Below are 17,829 nucleotides of genomic sequence, written 5' to 3'. Positions count from 1 at the left end.
AAAGGACAAGGTTTTTTAAAAAAGGGGGAGAGAGAGAAGGAAAAAAAGAAGAAAATATGATGAAAGGAAACATACAGTAATTATAACTGTGAATGTGAATAGGATGAAATCACCCATAAAATGGAAGCAGATAACATAAAAGATCAGAAACAAGAATGTAACAATACATTGTTTATAAGAAATACACTTTGAAATAGGAATACAGACAGAGTTAAAACAAGAGGCTGGAACAGAATCTACTATGTTTTAGTTTAGGTAAAAAAAGTAGGGATAACAATCACAATCTCAGACAAAGCAAAAGCAAAATCAGATCTAATTAAAAGAGATAATTATTTACTAAATGGTACCATAAACAATTAAGTAATATCAATACTAAAATTATATATACCAAATGGCAGAGCATCCAAATTCTTAAAGGAAAAGTTAAATGAGTTACAGGAGGAAATAGACGGTGGGGGACTATATTAGTGGGGGACTTCAACTTTCCCCACTCACAACTAGGTAAATCTAACCATAAATTTAATAATAAAGAAGTTAAGTAAATGAATAGAATTTTAGAAAAATTAGAAATAATAGACCTCTGGAGAAAACCAAATAGGAATGAAAAGGAGTATACCTTTTTCTCATCAGTACATGGCACATTCACAAAAATTGACCATGTATTAGGGCATAAATACCTCATAATAAAATGCAGAAAAGCAAAAATATTAAATGCAACCTTTTTGGACTATAAGACAATTAAAATTAAATTCAAGGAAGGGCATTCAAAGCACAGATTAAAAATTAATTGGAAACTAAGTAGTTTCACTCTAAATAATAGATGGGTCAAAGAAAAAGTCATAGAAACAATCAATAATTTCATTTTAAAAATGACAACAATATGACAACTTACTAAAATTTGTGGGATATAGCCAATGCAGTGCCTAAATGAAAATTTTTATCTCTACATGCTTACATCAATAAAAAAAAGAGAGAAAGCAGATCAGTGAATTGTGTGTGCAATTAAAAAAACTGAAAAAAGAACAAAATTAAAATCTACTTTTAACATTAAACTAGAAACCCCCAAAATCAAAGATTAATAAGATTGAAAATAAAAAAAATGGGACCCTCAGGGGGCAGAGCCAAGATGGTGGCTGGAAAGCAGGGACTCACTTAAGCTCTCCCCCAAATCCCTCCAAACATCTGTAAAAAATGTCTCTGAACAACTTCTAGTGCTGTAGAACCAACAAAATAGCAGAGGAAAGCAGGCCTCTAGCCCAGGACAGCCTGGGTGGTTGCTGGGAAGGGTCTATCACACCATGCTGGGAGCAGAGCACAGTCCAGCATGGGCCACACCAGGACAGATCAGACCAGGAGTTGGGTGGAGCATGCCTTAGGGCCATGAATCACTGAGCTGTAGAAGTTACCAGACTTCTCAGCCCACAAAGGCCAAAGACAATGGAGCAGTTTAGTGGGAAAACTGCTGGATCAGGGAGAGAGAAGTACGGGTCTGGCCACAGCCCTGGGGGCAGCAGAGGTGAACCAGTGGCTGTGGCAGCAGCAACATCAGGAAGCTCCTCTGGCTAATTCCAGAACTCCAGCTCTGGTTGCTTCTGGCCTCAGCAGATCAGAGCTGGAGTGCAGGGATTGGTTTGCTGGCACAGAGGCAGGATTCTCTTGCTTTGCCCTGCTTGGATCTGGGTCATGGTCCTTGTTGGTTGTTCTTGGGGGAGAAGAAGGACTCATGTGGCAGAGCTAGTTGTGACTGTGGAGTAGAAGTAGCTCTGAAAATAGCAGGGCAGCCCCTAAAGCTTGGGACAAAGTACTCGCTATTCTACAAGCAGTCATACCCTGACAAAAAGCTCAAGGGTCAATTAGTTGGCTGGCAACTTGAACAAGTTGAACAGGCAGTGAAAATGGTCTCAGATTCAGACATAGACTATAGAATCTTTTTTTGGTGACAAAGAAGATCAAAACATACAGCCAGAAGAAGTCAACAAAGTCAAAGAGCCTACATCAAAAGCCTCCAAGAAAAATATGAATTGGTCTAGGCCATGGAAGAGCTCAAAAAGGATTTGGAAAGGCAAGTAAGAGAAGTAGAGGAAAAAATGAGAAGGGAAATGACAGTGATGCAAGAAAATCAGGAAAACAATGTCAACAACTTGCTAAAGGAGACCCAAAAAATGCTGAAGAAAATAACACCTTAAAAATAGACTAACCCAAATGGCAAAAGAGCTCCAAAAAGCCAATGAGGAGAAGAATGCTTTGAAAGGTAGAATTAGCAAAATGGAAAAGGAGGTCCAAAAGACGACTGAAGAAAATACCACCCTACAAATTAGAGTGGAGCAAGTGGAAGCTAGTGACTTAATGATAAATTAAGAAATTATAAAACAAAACCAAAAGATTGAAAAAATGGAAGACAATGTGAAATATCATATTAGAAATACCACTGACCTGGAAAATAGATCCCGGAGAGATAATTCAAAAATTATTCGACTGCCTGAATGCCATGATCAAAAAAAAGAGCCTAGACATCATCTTTCAAGAAATTATCAAGGAAAACTCTACTGATATTCTAAAACCAGAGGGTAAAATAGAAATTGAAAAAATCCACCAAACACCTCTTGAAAAAGACCCCAAAAAGAAAACTCCTAGGAATATTGTTGCCAAATTCCAGAGTTCCCAGGTCAAGGAGAAAATATTGCAAGCATCCAGAAAAAAACAATTTGAGTGGAAACACAACCAGGATAAAACAACATCCATCAGCTCTACAGGAAGGGATTGAAGGGCTTGGAATATGATATTCTAGAGGTCAAAGGAGCTAGGATTAAAACCAAGAATCATCTACCCAGCAAAACTGAGTATAATGCTACAAGGCAAAATATGGACATTCAATAAAATAGAGGCCTTTCAAGCATTCTTGATGAAAACACCAGAGCTGAATAGAAAATTTGACTTCAAAAATACAAGAATCAAGAGAAGCATGAAAAGGTAAACAAGAAAGAGAAATCATAAGGGACTTAATAAAGTTGAACAGTTTTGTTGACATTCCTACATGGAAAGGTGATAGTTGTAACTCATGAGACCTTTCTGAGCATTAGGGTAGTTGAAGGGAATACACACACACACACACACACACACACACACACACACACACAGGGCGCAGGGTGAGTTGAATACGAAGTGATGATATCTAAAAAATGAAACAAAATTAAGGGGTGAGAGAGGAATATATTGAGAGAGGGAGAAAGGGAAAAATAGAATGGGGTAAATTATCTCACATAAAAGTGGCAAGAAAAAGCCAGTCTGTTGGAAAGGAAGAGGAGGCAGGTGAAAGGGAATGAGTGAATCTTGCTCTCATCAGATTTGACTTGAGGAGGGAATAACATACACACTTAAGTGGGTATCTTACCCCACAGGAAAGTAGAGGGAAGGGGATAATTAAGAGGTGATGATAAAAGGGAGGGCAGATTGGGGGAGAAAGTAATCAAAAGCAAACACCTCTGAAAAGGGAAATGGTCAAGGGAGAAGGTTGAATAAAAGGGGACAGGATAGGATTGAGGGAAATATAATTAGTCTTTCACAACATGATTATTGTGGAAGTGTTTTGCATAATGATACATGTGTGGCCTATGTTGCATTGCTTGCCTTCTTAGGGAGGGTGGGTGGGAAGGGAAGAAGGGAGAGAATTTGGAACTCAAAGTTCTAAAAGAAGATGCCCCCCCAAAAAGTTGTTTTTGCCTGCAACTGGGAAATAAGATATATAGTCATTGGGGTATAGAAATCTATCTTGCCCTACAAGAAAAAAGAGAGGGCTGACTGGGGAATGGGAAATCAGAATATATGCCATCTTGGAGTGGTGGCAGGGGGAGGATAGAAATGGGGAGAAAATTTGTAACTCAAAATCTTTTGGAAATCAATGTTGAAAACTAAAAATGTTAAATAATAAGATATGAATTGTTTTAAAAAAGTAAAAAATTGAGGTAATAAAACCAGAAACAGCTTTATAAAAAATAAATTAGATAAGTTATGATTAATTTGATTTTTCAAAAAAGAAACTAAAATACCATTATCAAAAATGAAAAGAGTGAATGCACCACCAAAGAAGATGAAATTAAAGCAATTATGAGGAACAATTTTGCCCAATTATATGCTAATAAATCTGGTAATCTAAATGAAATGGATAAATATTTTAAGTTTTTTTTAAAGCTTTTGTGCAAATAAAACTAATGTAGCAAAAAGTAGATGGAAACCTGGAAACTAGAGGGAGTGGAGGGAATTTAGAGCAAGCTTCTCTGATAAAGGCTTCATTTCTCAAATATACAGGGAACTCAACAAATTTATAAAAATAAGAGCTATCCCCCAAGTGGTAAATGATCAAAGGATATGAACAGGAAGTTTTCAGAGGAAGAAATCAATGCTATCTATAGTCAAAGGAAAAAATTACTGTTGGTTAGAGAAATGCAAATCAAAGCAACTCTGAGGTACCACCTCACACCTATCAAGTTGGCAAATATGATAGAAAAAGGAAAATGAGAGATTCTGGAGGGGATTGGAAAAATTTTGACATTAATTCATTGATGGTGGAATTTTGAACTTGTCCAACTATTCCGAGAAAAATTTGGAATGCTGCCCTAAGGGCTATCAAACTGTGAATACCCTTTGACTCAGCAATATGACTGCTAGGTCTATACCCCAAAGAGATCAAAGAGAAAGGAAAAAGAACCATAAGTAAAAAAATATTTATAACAACTCTTTTTGTGGTCACAAAGAATTGGAAATTGAGTGGATGCCCATCAATTGGGGAATGGCTAAACAAATTGTGGTATATGGTTGTGATGGAATACTATTGTCCTATAAGAAATGAAGAACAAGATGGCTTCAGAAATACCTGGGAAGACCTACATTAATTGATGAAGAGTGAAAGGAGTAGAACCAGGAGACCATTCTACACAGTAGTAGCAATATTGTAATGATGAGGGAATGGCTGAACAAGTTGTGGTATATGAATGTAATGGAATACTATTGTGCTGTAAGAAGTGATAAGTGGGCAGCCTTCAGAAAAACCTGGAAAGAATTATATGATCTGATGCTGAGTGAAGTGAGGAAAACGAGGAGAACATTGTACACAGAAACAACCACACTGTAAGATGACTGACTTTGATAGACTTAGCTCTTCTCAGCAATGCAAAGATCGAAGACAACTCCAAAACACTCAGGATGGAAAATGCTATCCACATCCAGAGAAAGAACTTTGGAGTCTGAATGCAGAAGGAATCATACTATTTGCTCTCCTTTTCTTTTGTTGTTTTGTTTCTTCTTTCTCATGTTTCCTTCCATTAGTTCTAATTCTCCTTTACATCATGACTAATGTGAAAATATGTTTAATATGAATGCATAAGTAAAGCCTATATCAGATTGCATGCTGTCTTGGGGAGGGGAGAGGAGAGGGAAAGGGAGAAAATTTGAAACTCAAAAGCTTATGGAAGTGAATGTTGAAAACAAAAAATTAATTAAAAATATTGTAATGATATCAGCTTTCAAAGACTTAGTTACTCAATGACATAAGACAATTCCAAAGGACTCATGATAAGAAATATTATCCGCATTTAGAGAGAGAACTGATGAACTTTGAGTGTAAATTTCAAGTATAATTTTTTCATTTTCTTTTATTTTGCTTTTTATTTTTGCAAGACAGATAATATGGAACTATTTCCCTCATTATTTCAGATGTATAGTTAATATTATGTTGCTTTCCTTCTCAGTGGGTAGGGGAGGGATTGAAGGGGCAGAATTTGGAACTCAGATTTCTTTAAAAAAAATGCTTTAAATAAATAAATAAATAAATAATTTTCCATCACTTTACATGGGAAAAGAAATTGTATTCAAATATAGCCTATATCTATTCACTGCAATAAATCATCTGGAAAACAGTTACTTTCTCTGCAACTACCTTTCCCAGATTTTAGAAAAGAAAAAAAATCTGAACAACTATTAAAGGATCAGAATGGAGGGTCACAAATATAGCTTATTAGTGAGCATAAGTAGGCCCTTAACATTTCATTTAATACTCTACTGACCAAAATGAGAAGGAAATCCACAATGAGTTAAATTAACCCTGGTTATTACATGTTTTTAGGAAGACTATGTGAATCCGATAGCCTAGATTATAAGTGATGCTGTTGCCTTTGAATCATTTCAGTAATGTCTGACTTTTTGTGACCGCTTTTGGGTTTTCTTAGCAAGAATGCTGGAGTAGTTTACCATATCCTTCTCCAGCTCATTATACGAATTAAGAATTGTCACCAACTGGGTTAAGTGATTTGCCTAGAGTCGCTAGTAAGTGTCTGATGCTGTATTTGAACTCAGGAAGATGAGTCTTCCTGATTCCAAGTCCAGTGCTCTATCTGCTGTAACACAAACATTTAATTCCCTGTCTGAAACTTTGTAGTTCACTATAAATTTCAGAAGCAGTCTACAGAACCTTGAAAGTTCTTTCTCTTTCAAAGATACAAGTTTTCTCTCAACCTTTGCTGAGAGTTTTCTTTATGCCCAAAATTTAAAACTCTATTTAAAATATGAGCCAAAATCAGTAGGGAAGTAAAGAAGTGATCCTCAGGGACAAGCTAGCAAAACTTAGAGTCTAAATCTGTGTACCAGGAGCAGGGAAATGGAAGCTATGACCAACGTCCAACCAAAGACAGTAGGCGTGTATAGCTATGTCGCTCTGACCACACCCTGCAGGGTTCAGACTGGGAGGGCAATTATTATGAGGCACTCTGGATCAGACAATTCCATGTATACCAACCCATGATATAGGGTTCTAGTCTGATCTACTCCTGAGATCCTAGAGGAACACAGAACTCATAGCTCATATTCCAGATAACATAGATCGGGAATGAAAAGCCCCTCCTCCCCCCATTCCTTCCAGAAAGCACAGTGCCTAATCCTGACACAAAGTCCCAATTAAAGAAATAAAGCTGGAAAAAAGGAGCAAACAGATTGAAATACTACTAGTAAATAAGTAAATACTAATCATCAGTATTATTTGGTCCTGCTTAAAAAAAATAAAAAATATGTAGGACATGATTTGGAGCTACTCTCCCAAACCTCCAATCATACTAGAAAGTCAGGTACCTGGTGGTCAGGTGGCTAAATTGTGCCTCGGGTTTCTAAGGGACTTGAGGAATTGGAGGATAGTTATCTAATGCTATACAGCTGATCAGCTCCTACCATTGTGCCCCTACCCAAGATTATCAATTGGCATTGATCAGCCAGAATTAATTGTGTTTGATTTAGGAATATTTGCTAATATGATATCGTTGACACAAAACAACCCTCCCTTCTCACCCCCAACGTACACATTCTCTCTTCAGTATATCAGAGAACTGGGACAGTGGGTTCAAGTTTAGAGAGCATATATGACAAAAGGGGTAACTCAAAGCAACCAGGAGTCTTTTTGGCAGAGTTCTCAAGTTGTTCCCTTTAGGTACCATAGCTTTTCTACTCGTATTTTGGTATGGCTTGGATCTGTCTTTATTCATTGGATCCAGTCTTTCCTCAGCAAATAATATGCTTCCATCTCCATTCAGACCCCAAAGTTTTTTCTCTGGATGTGGACAGCATTTTCCATCATGAGTCTTTTGGAGTTGTCTTGGACACTTGCATCGCTAAGAAGAGATAAGTCTATCAAAGTTAGTCATTGCACATTGTGGCTGTTATTTTGTACAATGTTCTCCTGGTTCTGCTCACTTCATTCAGTATCAGTTCATATCAGTTTTTCCAGGTTTTCCTGAAGTCTGGCTGCTCATCATTTCTTATAGCACAATAGTATTCCATTATACTCATATACCACGACTTGTTCAGCCATTCCCCAACTTATGGGCATCCCCTCAATTTTCAATTCTTGGCCACCACAAAAAGAGCTGTGATAAATATTTTTGTACATGTGGGTCCATAGGTCACATATGGTTTGGAAATCCCCAAGAAGAAATAAAAAATCAATTTTGAAAGATTTGAGAACTCTGATCAACCAAAATTCCAGAGGACTGAAAATGAACCATGTCTGAGGAGCAATTAGTTTCCCTCATTACTAAATCTAAACCTTCCACTTATACAATTCATATGAAGAAAAAAAGGGGCAGGCCAATGTGGAAGCAAAGGGAATTCATAATCCAATTTAGATTTTTTAAAGGTATAGAAGATGAAGGAAAGTGCATGTAATATGAATATAAAATCATCATACATTTCAGTAAGACTAACATCATAAGCAATATAATTATTGTAATAATAATAATAGCTACCATTTCTATAGTACTTTAAGGTTTGCATAATGCTCTACAAATATAATCTCATTTAGCCTTAAAATAACCCTTGGATGTAGGTGCTATTATCTTCATTTTATAGATGAGGAAACAAGCACAGAGAGGTTAAGTGATTTGCTCTGAGTCACATAGCTACTCAAATTTCTAAGGCTGGGTTTGAATTCAAATCTTCCTCACTTCAAGTCCCAGTGCTCTATTCACTGAACCACATAAGTTAAGGACAGTGAGAAAACTTAAGGACAAACAAAGGGTTGTCTTTTTGGTTTTTAGACATATTGTGAAAAAGAAAAGAATTGACTTCTATGATCCCTTCTTAGTAACAAGCAAAAAAGTCAGAAGTACTCAATTCTTAGTTTGCTTGTATTTTCTTTGTGAAGGAGAATAATCTTTGGTGTGGAGAGGAGAGAACAAAAAAAGGGTAATAAGGACATTAAAACCATGATAAATAGATTATGAGTATCTAGGTGAAAAATTCAATTAACTAGGTCGAAGTCAGCTACATTCTAGAGTACTCAAAGAACTAGTGGATGTGATGTCTCAGTGAGCAACTTCAAAAACAAAATCATCTTAAATGGAGGAGGTACAGCAGGCTTGGAGAATGGCAAAGGTTGTCATGATTTTCAGATGAAAGGGTATGAAACACAGAAGGGTAGACTTCTTGATTAAATCCATCAGCGATCCTCACCCCAAATAATGTAAGTAACAACATGCTTTAAGATTTGATAGCTTTATTAGTGAGTCTTTTATTACTAAATGGGATGGTTTATTTTTGTGCTTATCTTCTGCAATCTCCCTGTGACATCTGACACTAAACCACCATTATCATTAAGTGACTTCAATGGGAAAGGTACTCTGCTATGAAATGAAGACAAACATCAAAGACAATGGAGAAGGTGAGTGGGAAAACTTCTGGATCTGGGTGAGAGAAGTGCGCAGTCCACCCCCGGGGGTGGTGGAGGTGGTGCTGCAGCAGCAGCAGGAAGCTCCTGCAGCTGCTTGCGGAAGTCCAATGGTGGCTGCTTCCAGCCCCGGGCCCAGAGGGTGGGAGGAATCAAGCAGCAGATCAGAGCAGGAGTACAGGGATTGCTTTGCTGGCACAGAGGCAGGATTCTCTTGCTTTGCCCTGCTTGGATCTGGGTCACAGTCCTGGTTGGCAGTTCTTGGGGGAGGAGGACCACTGGTATGGCAGAGCTAGCTGTGACTGTGGAGTAGAAGTAGTTTTGAAAATAGCAGTGCAAGGCCCCTAAAGCCTGGGACAAAGCACTCTTCACTCTAAAGGCAGTCATACCCTGAGATAAAACTCAATGTTCAAGGAGTTGGCTAGGAACATGAACAGGCAGCAAAAAAAGGACTCAGACTCAGACTACAGAATCTTTTTTGATGACAAGGAAGATCAAAACATACAGCCAGAAGAAGTCAACAAAATCAAAGAGCCTACATTAAAAGTCCCCAGGAAAAATATGAATTGGGCTTAGGCCATGGAAGAGCTCAAAAAGGATTTGGAAAAGCAAGTAAGAGAAACAGAGGAATAAATGGGAAGAGAAATGAGAGTGATGCAAGAAAATCATGAAAAACAAGCCAATGACTTGTGAAAGGAGACCCAAAAAATAGACTAACCAAAATGGCAAAAGAGCTCCAAAAAGCCAATGAGGAGAAGAACACCTTGAAAGGCAGAATTAACCAAATGGAAAAGGAGGTCCAAAAGACCACTGAAAAAAATACTACCTTAAAAATTAGAGTGGAGCAAGTGGAAGCCAGTGACTTTATGAGAAATCAAGAAATTATAAATCAGAACCAAAAGAATGAAAAAATGGAAGACAATATGAAATATCCCATTGGAAAAACCACTGACCTGGAAAATAGATCTAGGAGAAATAATTTAAAAATTAATGGACTACATGAAAGCCATGATCAAAAAGAGCCTAGATATCATCTTTCAAGAAATTATTAAGGAAAACTGTCCTGGTATTCTAGAACAAGAGGGTAAAATAGAAATTGGAAGAATCCACCAAACACCTCTTGAAAAAGATCTCAAAAAGAAAACTCCTAGGAATATTGTTGCCAAATTCCAGAGCTCCCAGGTCAAGAAGAAAATATTGCAAGCATCCAGAGAAAAACAATTTGAGTATTGTGGAAACACAATCAGGATAAACAAGATCTAGCAGCTTCTACATGAAGGGATTGAAGGGCTTGTAATATGATATTCTGGAAGTCAAAGGAGCTAGGATTGAAGCCAAGAATCACTTATCCAGCAAAATTGAGTATACTACTTCAAAGCAAAATATGGATTTTCAATAAAACAGAGGACTTTCAAACATTCTTGATGAAAACAGCAGAGCTGAATAGAAAATTTGACTTTCAAATACAAGAAACAAGAGAAGCATGAAAAGGTAAACAGGAAAGAGAAATCATAAGGGACTTACTAAAGTTTAACATTCTTACATGGAAGGATGATACTTGTAACTTATGAGACCTTTCTCAGTATTAGGGTAGTTGAAGGGAATATACATATATATAGACAGAAGGCGCAGGGTGAGTTGAATAAGAAGACATGATACCTAAAAAAATAAAATTAAGGGGTGAGAGAGGAATATATTGGGAGAAGGAGAAAGGGAGAGATAGAATGGGGTAAATTATCTCACATAAAAGTGGCAAGAAAAAGCAGTTCTGTTGGAAGGGAAGAGGGGGCAGGTGAAAGGGAATGAGTGAATCTTGCTCTCATTGGATTTTACTTTAGGACAGAATAACATACACACTCAATTGGGTATCTTACGCTACAGGAAAGTAGAGGGAAGGGGATAAAAAAGGGGGATGATAGAAGGGAGGGCAGGTTGGGGGAGGAGGTAATCAAAGGCAAACACTTTTGAAAAGGGTCAGGGTCAAGGAAGAAAATTGAATAACGGGAGACAGGATAGGATGGAGGGCAATTAAGTTTGTCTTTCACAACATGACTATTATGGAAGTGTTTTGCATAGTGATACATGTGACCTATGTTGAATTGCTTATCTTGTCGAGGAGAGTAGGTGGGGAGGGAAGAAGGGAGAGAATTTGGAATTCAAAGTTCTAAGAAGAAATGCTCAAAAAACAGTTCTTTTGCATAAAACTGGGAAATAAAATATACCAGCAATTTGAAACAGAAATCTATCTTGCCCTACAACATAGTAAGGGGAGAGGGGACAAGGGGGAGGGAGGAGTGGAGTGACAGAAGGGAGGGCAGATTGGGGAAAGGAGCAATCAGAATATATGCCATCTTGGAGTGGGGAGGAGGGTAGAAATGAGGAGAAAATTTGTAACTCAAAATCTTATAGAAATCAATGTTGAAAACAAAAAATGTTAAATAATAAAAATATAATAGAATCATAAAAAAGAAAACCAGATCAAAGAATCTGTGCTAGCAACCCTCCTGTGTGCTCTTGTTGTTGGTCTTGTTGGTCTTTCACCTCCACAGCAGCTGCTAGCAACACTATTGTACACCTCCTTCCCTTTAACTTTCTCTATTTCTGTTGACAGCATTACCATCCTCTTAGCCACTTAGGTTCAAATAACTTGGAGTTATTTGGACTCTTGCCTTTTTCCTGATCCATGCTCTTTCCAAGCCTTATTAATTTTGCCTCTATAGTATGTACAAATGTATTGTATCAACCTAATGGAATATAAGCTTCTTGAGATCAGGGACTATCTCACTTTTGCATTTTATTTCCTTTATTTAGTAGAGTGTCTCACAGTTAGTATCTGCTTAATTAACATTTTTTAATTGATAGACCTAATCCATCCTTTTCTACAATTATTGTGCCCACCCTAGTTCAGACCTCCATTTCTTCTCACCTAGATTATTAAAAGACCCACCACACTTCTCTTCCTAGCTCCAGAAAAGCAAATACAGTGTAGTAGTTTTGGAGTTTGGAGGCCTTTGTGTGAATTTCAAAGTTCTGAGTTTGAATCCTAACTGTCACAGTTAATATCTCTATGAACCTGGTCAAGTCCCTTCAACTCTGAGTTTCTGCACTACAAAATGTGGATAATCATACTTGTACCATTAATCTCTCAAGATTATTGTAAAGAAAGTGTTTTGCAAAGCTCAAAGCTTTAGATATATGTATACTAAAATCGCATATTTCCATTAGTCACTCCCTTCTTTAATTCGTCTTCATACCACTGCCCAAACAAGTTCCCTAGAGCTCATGTCTCTGCAAGGAAACATAGTATATTGAGAAAAACACTGAATTTTGAGCCAGAAGTCATGGGTTTGGATCTTGACTCTGTATCTGTGTTACACTGGACATTTATTATCTTTGAGCTTAGTTTCTAATTTGGAAAATTCTGTGACAAAACTAAATAACATTTATGACCCCTTCCAGTTCTAAATCCTTTTATTCCACTCAGGTACATTCAGGAGTTCTTTGTTGTCCACAAAATAAATGATAAATTCTTCATCTTATCATTCAAAGGCACTTACAATTCATTTATGACCTACTTTTCCATCAGAAATGTAGGGTGTGTTCAGGCAGGACTGGTACCCCTGGTGGGATGGCTGCTGAGCCCTGAGCCCTGAGCTGCTTTCCTCCTTTGGGGTCCACCTGTTCTACCCACCTCACACATGTGGCTCCAAGAAGCAGCCACATTCTGGTAAACCCTTTTGGCAGACTAACTGAACCAGGTTGAAGGTAACCAAGAGGTCTCAAACCTGTTTGTGAGTTAGGGGGGTGTCTGCCCCAAGCATGTGAAGATTTCCCCTGGTGGAATGGATGAATGAGAACAATTTGTTCCAATGGCCATAAAGGCATCTTGAGTCATCGATTCTATCCTGCCACTGGACTGTGATGACTCTGGAAGAGAAAGTGAAGCTGACAACTTCATGCAACTCTGCCTCACTTAAATCCAATTTACACACGAATCAAAAGACATCACCCATACCATTTTACCATTATACCCATCCCAAAGTCCTGTGGCAACAGGCAAATGACAAAGCAACAGGTGGGGATACACTGGAAGCTGTAGTCATATTTGTGCATACAGGTGGCCCAGGCCATAGGGTCGTTTCTCACTGGAGTCAGCAGTGGGATTTGGCAGCCCCCTGAGTGTCTGAGCAGCCTTTTAAGGATCACACTGCTCACTTCCTGGTGTGAGGAGGGGACTAGAAAAGGTACCCTAAAAATTGTTTGCTTACCCAACCCTGGCCTGATTACCACAGCAGGCAGGGAATCCCACTCTGCGGTCAAAATACAAAGAAATGTACAAAAACGTCTGCAAAGATGATTCCTCTTACCATTGGCACATGGAATGTGCACACACTTATAGACAACACAAAATCCAGTAGACCTGAAAGACGAACAGCTCTTGTTGCAAGAGAGCTCAGTAGGTATTGCATCCAAATAGCAGCCCTGAGTGAAACAAGGCTGGCAAATGAAGGCCAGCTTACTGAAGTTGGACCTGAATACATGTTTTTCTGGAGTGGCCACAGTGAAGGGGAGCTCTGTGAATCTGGCATAGGTTTTGCAATCAAAACTAATCTAGTCAACAAGCTTGTATGACTGCCAAAAAGAGTGAACAACAGGCTCATGACAATGCAATTTCCACTTGCTTGAAAACTTCATGCCACCATCATCAATGCCTATGCTCCCACCATGATGAACCCTGATGAGGTCAAAGGAAAATTTTATGAAGACCTTGGGACCCTTATCATCAATGTGACAAAAGGGAACAAGCTTATAATTCTGGGTGACTTTAATGCTAGGGTAGACTCAGACTGCCAGACTTGGCAGGGAGTCCTAGGGAGGAATGAAGTTGGAAACAGCAACAGCAATGGTCACTTACTACAGAAGATTTGTGTATCTCATGATTTTCTCATCACCAACACTGTCTTCTGTTTACCTAAACACAATAAAACTTCATGGATGCACCCTTGCAGCAAACACAGGCATTCAATAGACTATGTGATTGAATGGAGAAGAGACAGGATGTGAGACTGAGGAAGGCAATGTGTGGTGCAGAGCGCTGGATGGATCATAGACTTATCCTTTTCAAGCTAAATATTTGCATTTAGCAAAAGTGGAACCCCTAAGGCAAAATGACTAACAGAAGAATTAATGTCGACAGATTAGAGCTCTTCTCTGAGAGGAAACAGTTTGTTGAACCAATACACAGTTGGCAACAGTAGAGGAGAAAAGGAGTGAGGAACTTTCAGAGATTTGGTGTATAGCACTGCATTTGCTCATCTGGATCAGAATACTTACAAACACCAAGACTGGTTTGACGAAAATGATGGGGAATTTCAGATGATGCTAAATGAAAAATGGGAATTCTACAAGGTTTACCAGCAGGATAGCTCACCCATCTCTAAGAAGGCAGCATTTAATTCCATCAAAAGTAAAGTACAAGCAAAGCTTAGAGAGTTGCAGGATTCTTGGCTCAGTAAGAAGGCAACTGAAATTCAGTTTTATAGTGATAGTAATAACCCGAAGTGCTTTTATGATCCCCTGAAGGCTATTTATGGGCCAAAGACCTATGGTGTATCTCCGCTACTCAGTGCTAAGGACATGATCCTGGAGGGATGGACTGAACACTTCCATAGTGTTCTCAACAGACCATCATCAATCAATGCTGAAGCCATTGACTGTTTACCTCAAGTTGAAATCTATCTAAAGCTCCAACTGAAGAAGAGGTTTTGAATGCCATTAGGCTCCTTTCATGTGGCAAAGCACCTGGTCCTGATTCTATTCCAGCTGAGATTTACAAGGTAGGGGTTCCATTGCTCATATAAAAGCTGATTAAAATTTTCCAGGTTATATGGCAAGAGAAGGTTATCCCCCTGGAGTTCAAGGATGCCTCCATTATCCATCTCTCTCTCTATATATACATATTTCCCTTTTCTATCTCTTAGTTTTTCTCCTGCTTGTCATGCCTATAATAAAATCTCCCACCTCACTTTACCTTTCCATTATGGCTCAAATCAGATGCCATTTTATCTATGCTACCTTCTGGACCTGTTCCCTCCCTCTCAGGTAAAAACTTCTCCTAGCATTTTGCTTGGACTACTACTTTGCATTCTTCCTTGTTAGCATAGTTATTTTTATACATGCTTTCTTATTGTAATATTATCTTGAGGACAAGGTCTCTGTCAAATTGAAATTTGTATCCCTATAGTTTAGCCCAGTGCTTTGAACATGGTAAAAGCTAAATAAATATTCATCGAATAGAATTGATTTTTTCTTGATCGCCAGTATGTAAGCTATAGAAGAGATCACTGCTCAGGTATAGATTAAACTAAACAACTTCTGATGTCTCTTCTGGCTTTGATATTCTGTGATTATTCAAGTATTATTCTGATTGTGCATTCATTTTCTCCTAAAGTCTGTAATATCCTTATTCATTTCTTATATTGCATTGTAACTCATAAGAATCTGTTTTAAGGAGCTTGTTCTTACCTAACTGACTTAACTCTCCATTTCATTGAGGTAAACATCCTTTCAATTACTCATATGTACTTTGTCATTTTTCATGTGCATTAGCACTTTTGCATCAGCAATGTCCTAATCATTTTTTCTTATCAAGCACCATGCCTCAACTTTGATACCTGGGAGCAGATACTATACTGATAATGCTTCCATATCTTCTTAAAGAATATAGATTCACTTTCTACAGTAACATTACACCAATAAATTACCTCCTTTCCCCCCATTCTCACTAATGTTTTCACTGTAGCATTTACCATATGTCTATGTTTTATTACTTTCGTTTAGCATATTTGAGTCTATCCAATTTCCACTGGACTCTAAGCCACCTGAGACCAAAAAACCAAAGTTTCTGTTTCTTATGTATCTTATCTAATATCTTGCCCCAAATCAGCAAAAGCTGATTTCTTTCCTGACCACTGTGGTCAGCCTTCAAACTGAATAATTATCCTCCAGAAATATTTCACTATTGCTTTTATGTATTCTTTTTACATATTCTTTTCTGTTTTCATTTTTTACTAAAATTATCATTTACAACCTTTATTTGGGATCAGGATATTGAATTAGCTGGCACCTATCAGTGATGTAGCTCACATTTTTTTCCTATATCTACCTAAAGTATAACTTTGTTTTTTTTTTTTAATCCTACGAGATCCCACCTGAGTTAAGTCTCAGGACAAAGAAAAATAATTGCCTTTTTATTCAAATCTCAATCTCAATTCCTTTTCTTATGTATTAAATAGTACTCAATTTTACATCTTACAGGAATACAGGGAAGATTGTCTATGGTTCACAAATCAATTTGAAGAGATAAAGCAAATGATTTTACTCAAAATAATATTTTAAAATTTATTTTTTATTATTAGTGCATTTTCTATTCTGATTACATATGGCATAATTTTATAGAGAGAAATATGTGTTCTAGAGAGTTTTCATAGAATGTATGAAAAATATTATATTGCTATGTAATTCAACTTTCTAGCAATACTGGGGTATTCATCAAATTTGACATTTGCAAGATATAATGAAAGGCATTCATAAAGAAGAGTCTACTCTGGGGGGAGATAAGGTTAGTCATTTGAAATGAGTCACCTTCAACTAAAATTTTGGTTTTATCTTTTAAAGCTAAAATTCAGAAATGTATATATTTAAATAGACATAAACAATGTCAACAAACAATAAGTACCAAAATTTTATTTTATGTGAGTTCTGTTTTGTATGCCATACAGCCTCCATAGCAGCACTCTAAAATTAACTGATTAAAATACTTTGTGTTTTACTTTACCTTTACATGTGGTTCCATTTCCTATATAGCCAGGGTTACAGACACAATTATGCCCTCCAACAGTGTTGAAGCATAGTGCATTTTTGTCACAGTTGTGCTGATTTGTAATACACTCGTCATGCTCTGAAGGTGTAAAAAAAAATTATCATTAAGGACTGAGTGTTGAGAACATTTTCAGGTAATAAAACTTCTTTTAAATAATTATTTTCCTGGGGGGCAGAGCCAAGATTGTGGCTTGAAAATAGGGATTTGCTTAAGCTCTCCCCCAACTCCCTCCAAACACCTGGAAAAATGACTCTAAACAAATTCTAGAGCTACAGAGCTCATAAAATGACAGAGTGAAACAAGTCTCCAGCCAAAGATGGCCTGGACAGTCACTGGGAAGGATCTATAGTACCATGTTGAAAGCAGAGCACAGCCCAATGTGGGCCACGCCCAGACAGACCAGTTGGAGTAGACCACAAGGAGCAGGCCTCAGGGCACTGAATCACTGGCAGCTGTGGCAGTTTCCAGACTTCTCAAACCACAAATGCCAAAGACAACTGAATAGGTCAGTGGGAAAACAGTTGGACCTGGGTGAGAGAAGTGGGGGGTCTGGGCCCAGCCCCAGGGTGGGAGAAGAGGTGCCAGCTGCAGCTGCAGCTACAGAGGTTTCTTTTGGCTCCAGGCCCACAGACAGTGGGGGGAATCAAGTGACTGATCAGAGCATGAATGCAGGGACTTCTTTGCTGGTGCTGAGGCAAGGTTCTCTTGCTTTGCCTTGCTTGGATCTGGGACACGGTTCTGGTTG

General features: G+C 37.9%; 1 protein-coding gene across 1 annotated transcript in view; it reads right to left on the bottom strand.

Annotated features, from left to right (window-relative positions):
* The window catches only part of NELL2 (neural EGFL like 2), a 200,001-nt gene that overhangs the window by 30,682 nt on the left and 151,490 nt on the right, over positions 1–17,829 (bottom strand). The window contains exon 14 of the mRNA XM_036761454.1: positions 17,040–17,162. Coding sequence (XP_036617349.1) covers positions 17,040–17,162 — 123 coding nt within the window. The remainder of the gene's footprint in view (positions 1–17,039; positions 17,163–17,829) is intronic.

This window comes from Trichosurus vulpecula, chromosome 5, assembly GCF_011100635.1.
Source record: "Trichosurus vulpecula isolate mTriVul1 chromosome 5, mTriVul1.pri, whole genome shotgun sequence".
Classification (NCBI taxonomy): Eukaryota; Metazoa; Chordata; class Mammalia; order Diprotodontia; family Phalangeridae; genus Trichosurus; species Trichosurus vulpecula.
The sequence above is the reverse complement of the archived record's forward strand: the minus strand, read 5'-3'. Positions and strand labels throughout refer to the sequence as shown.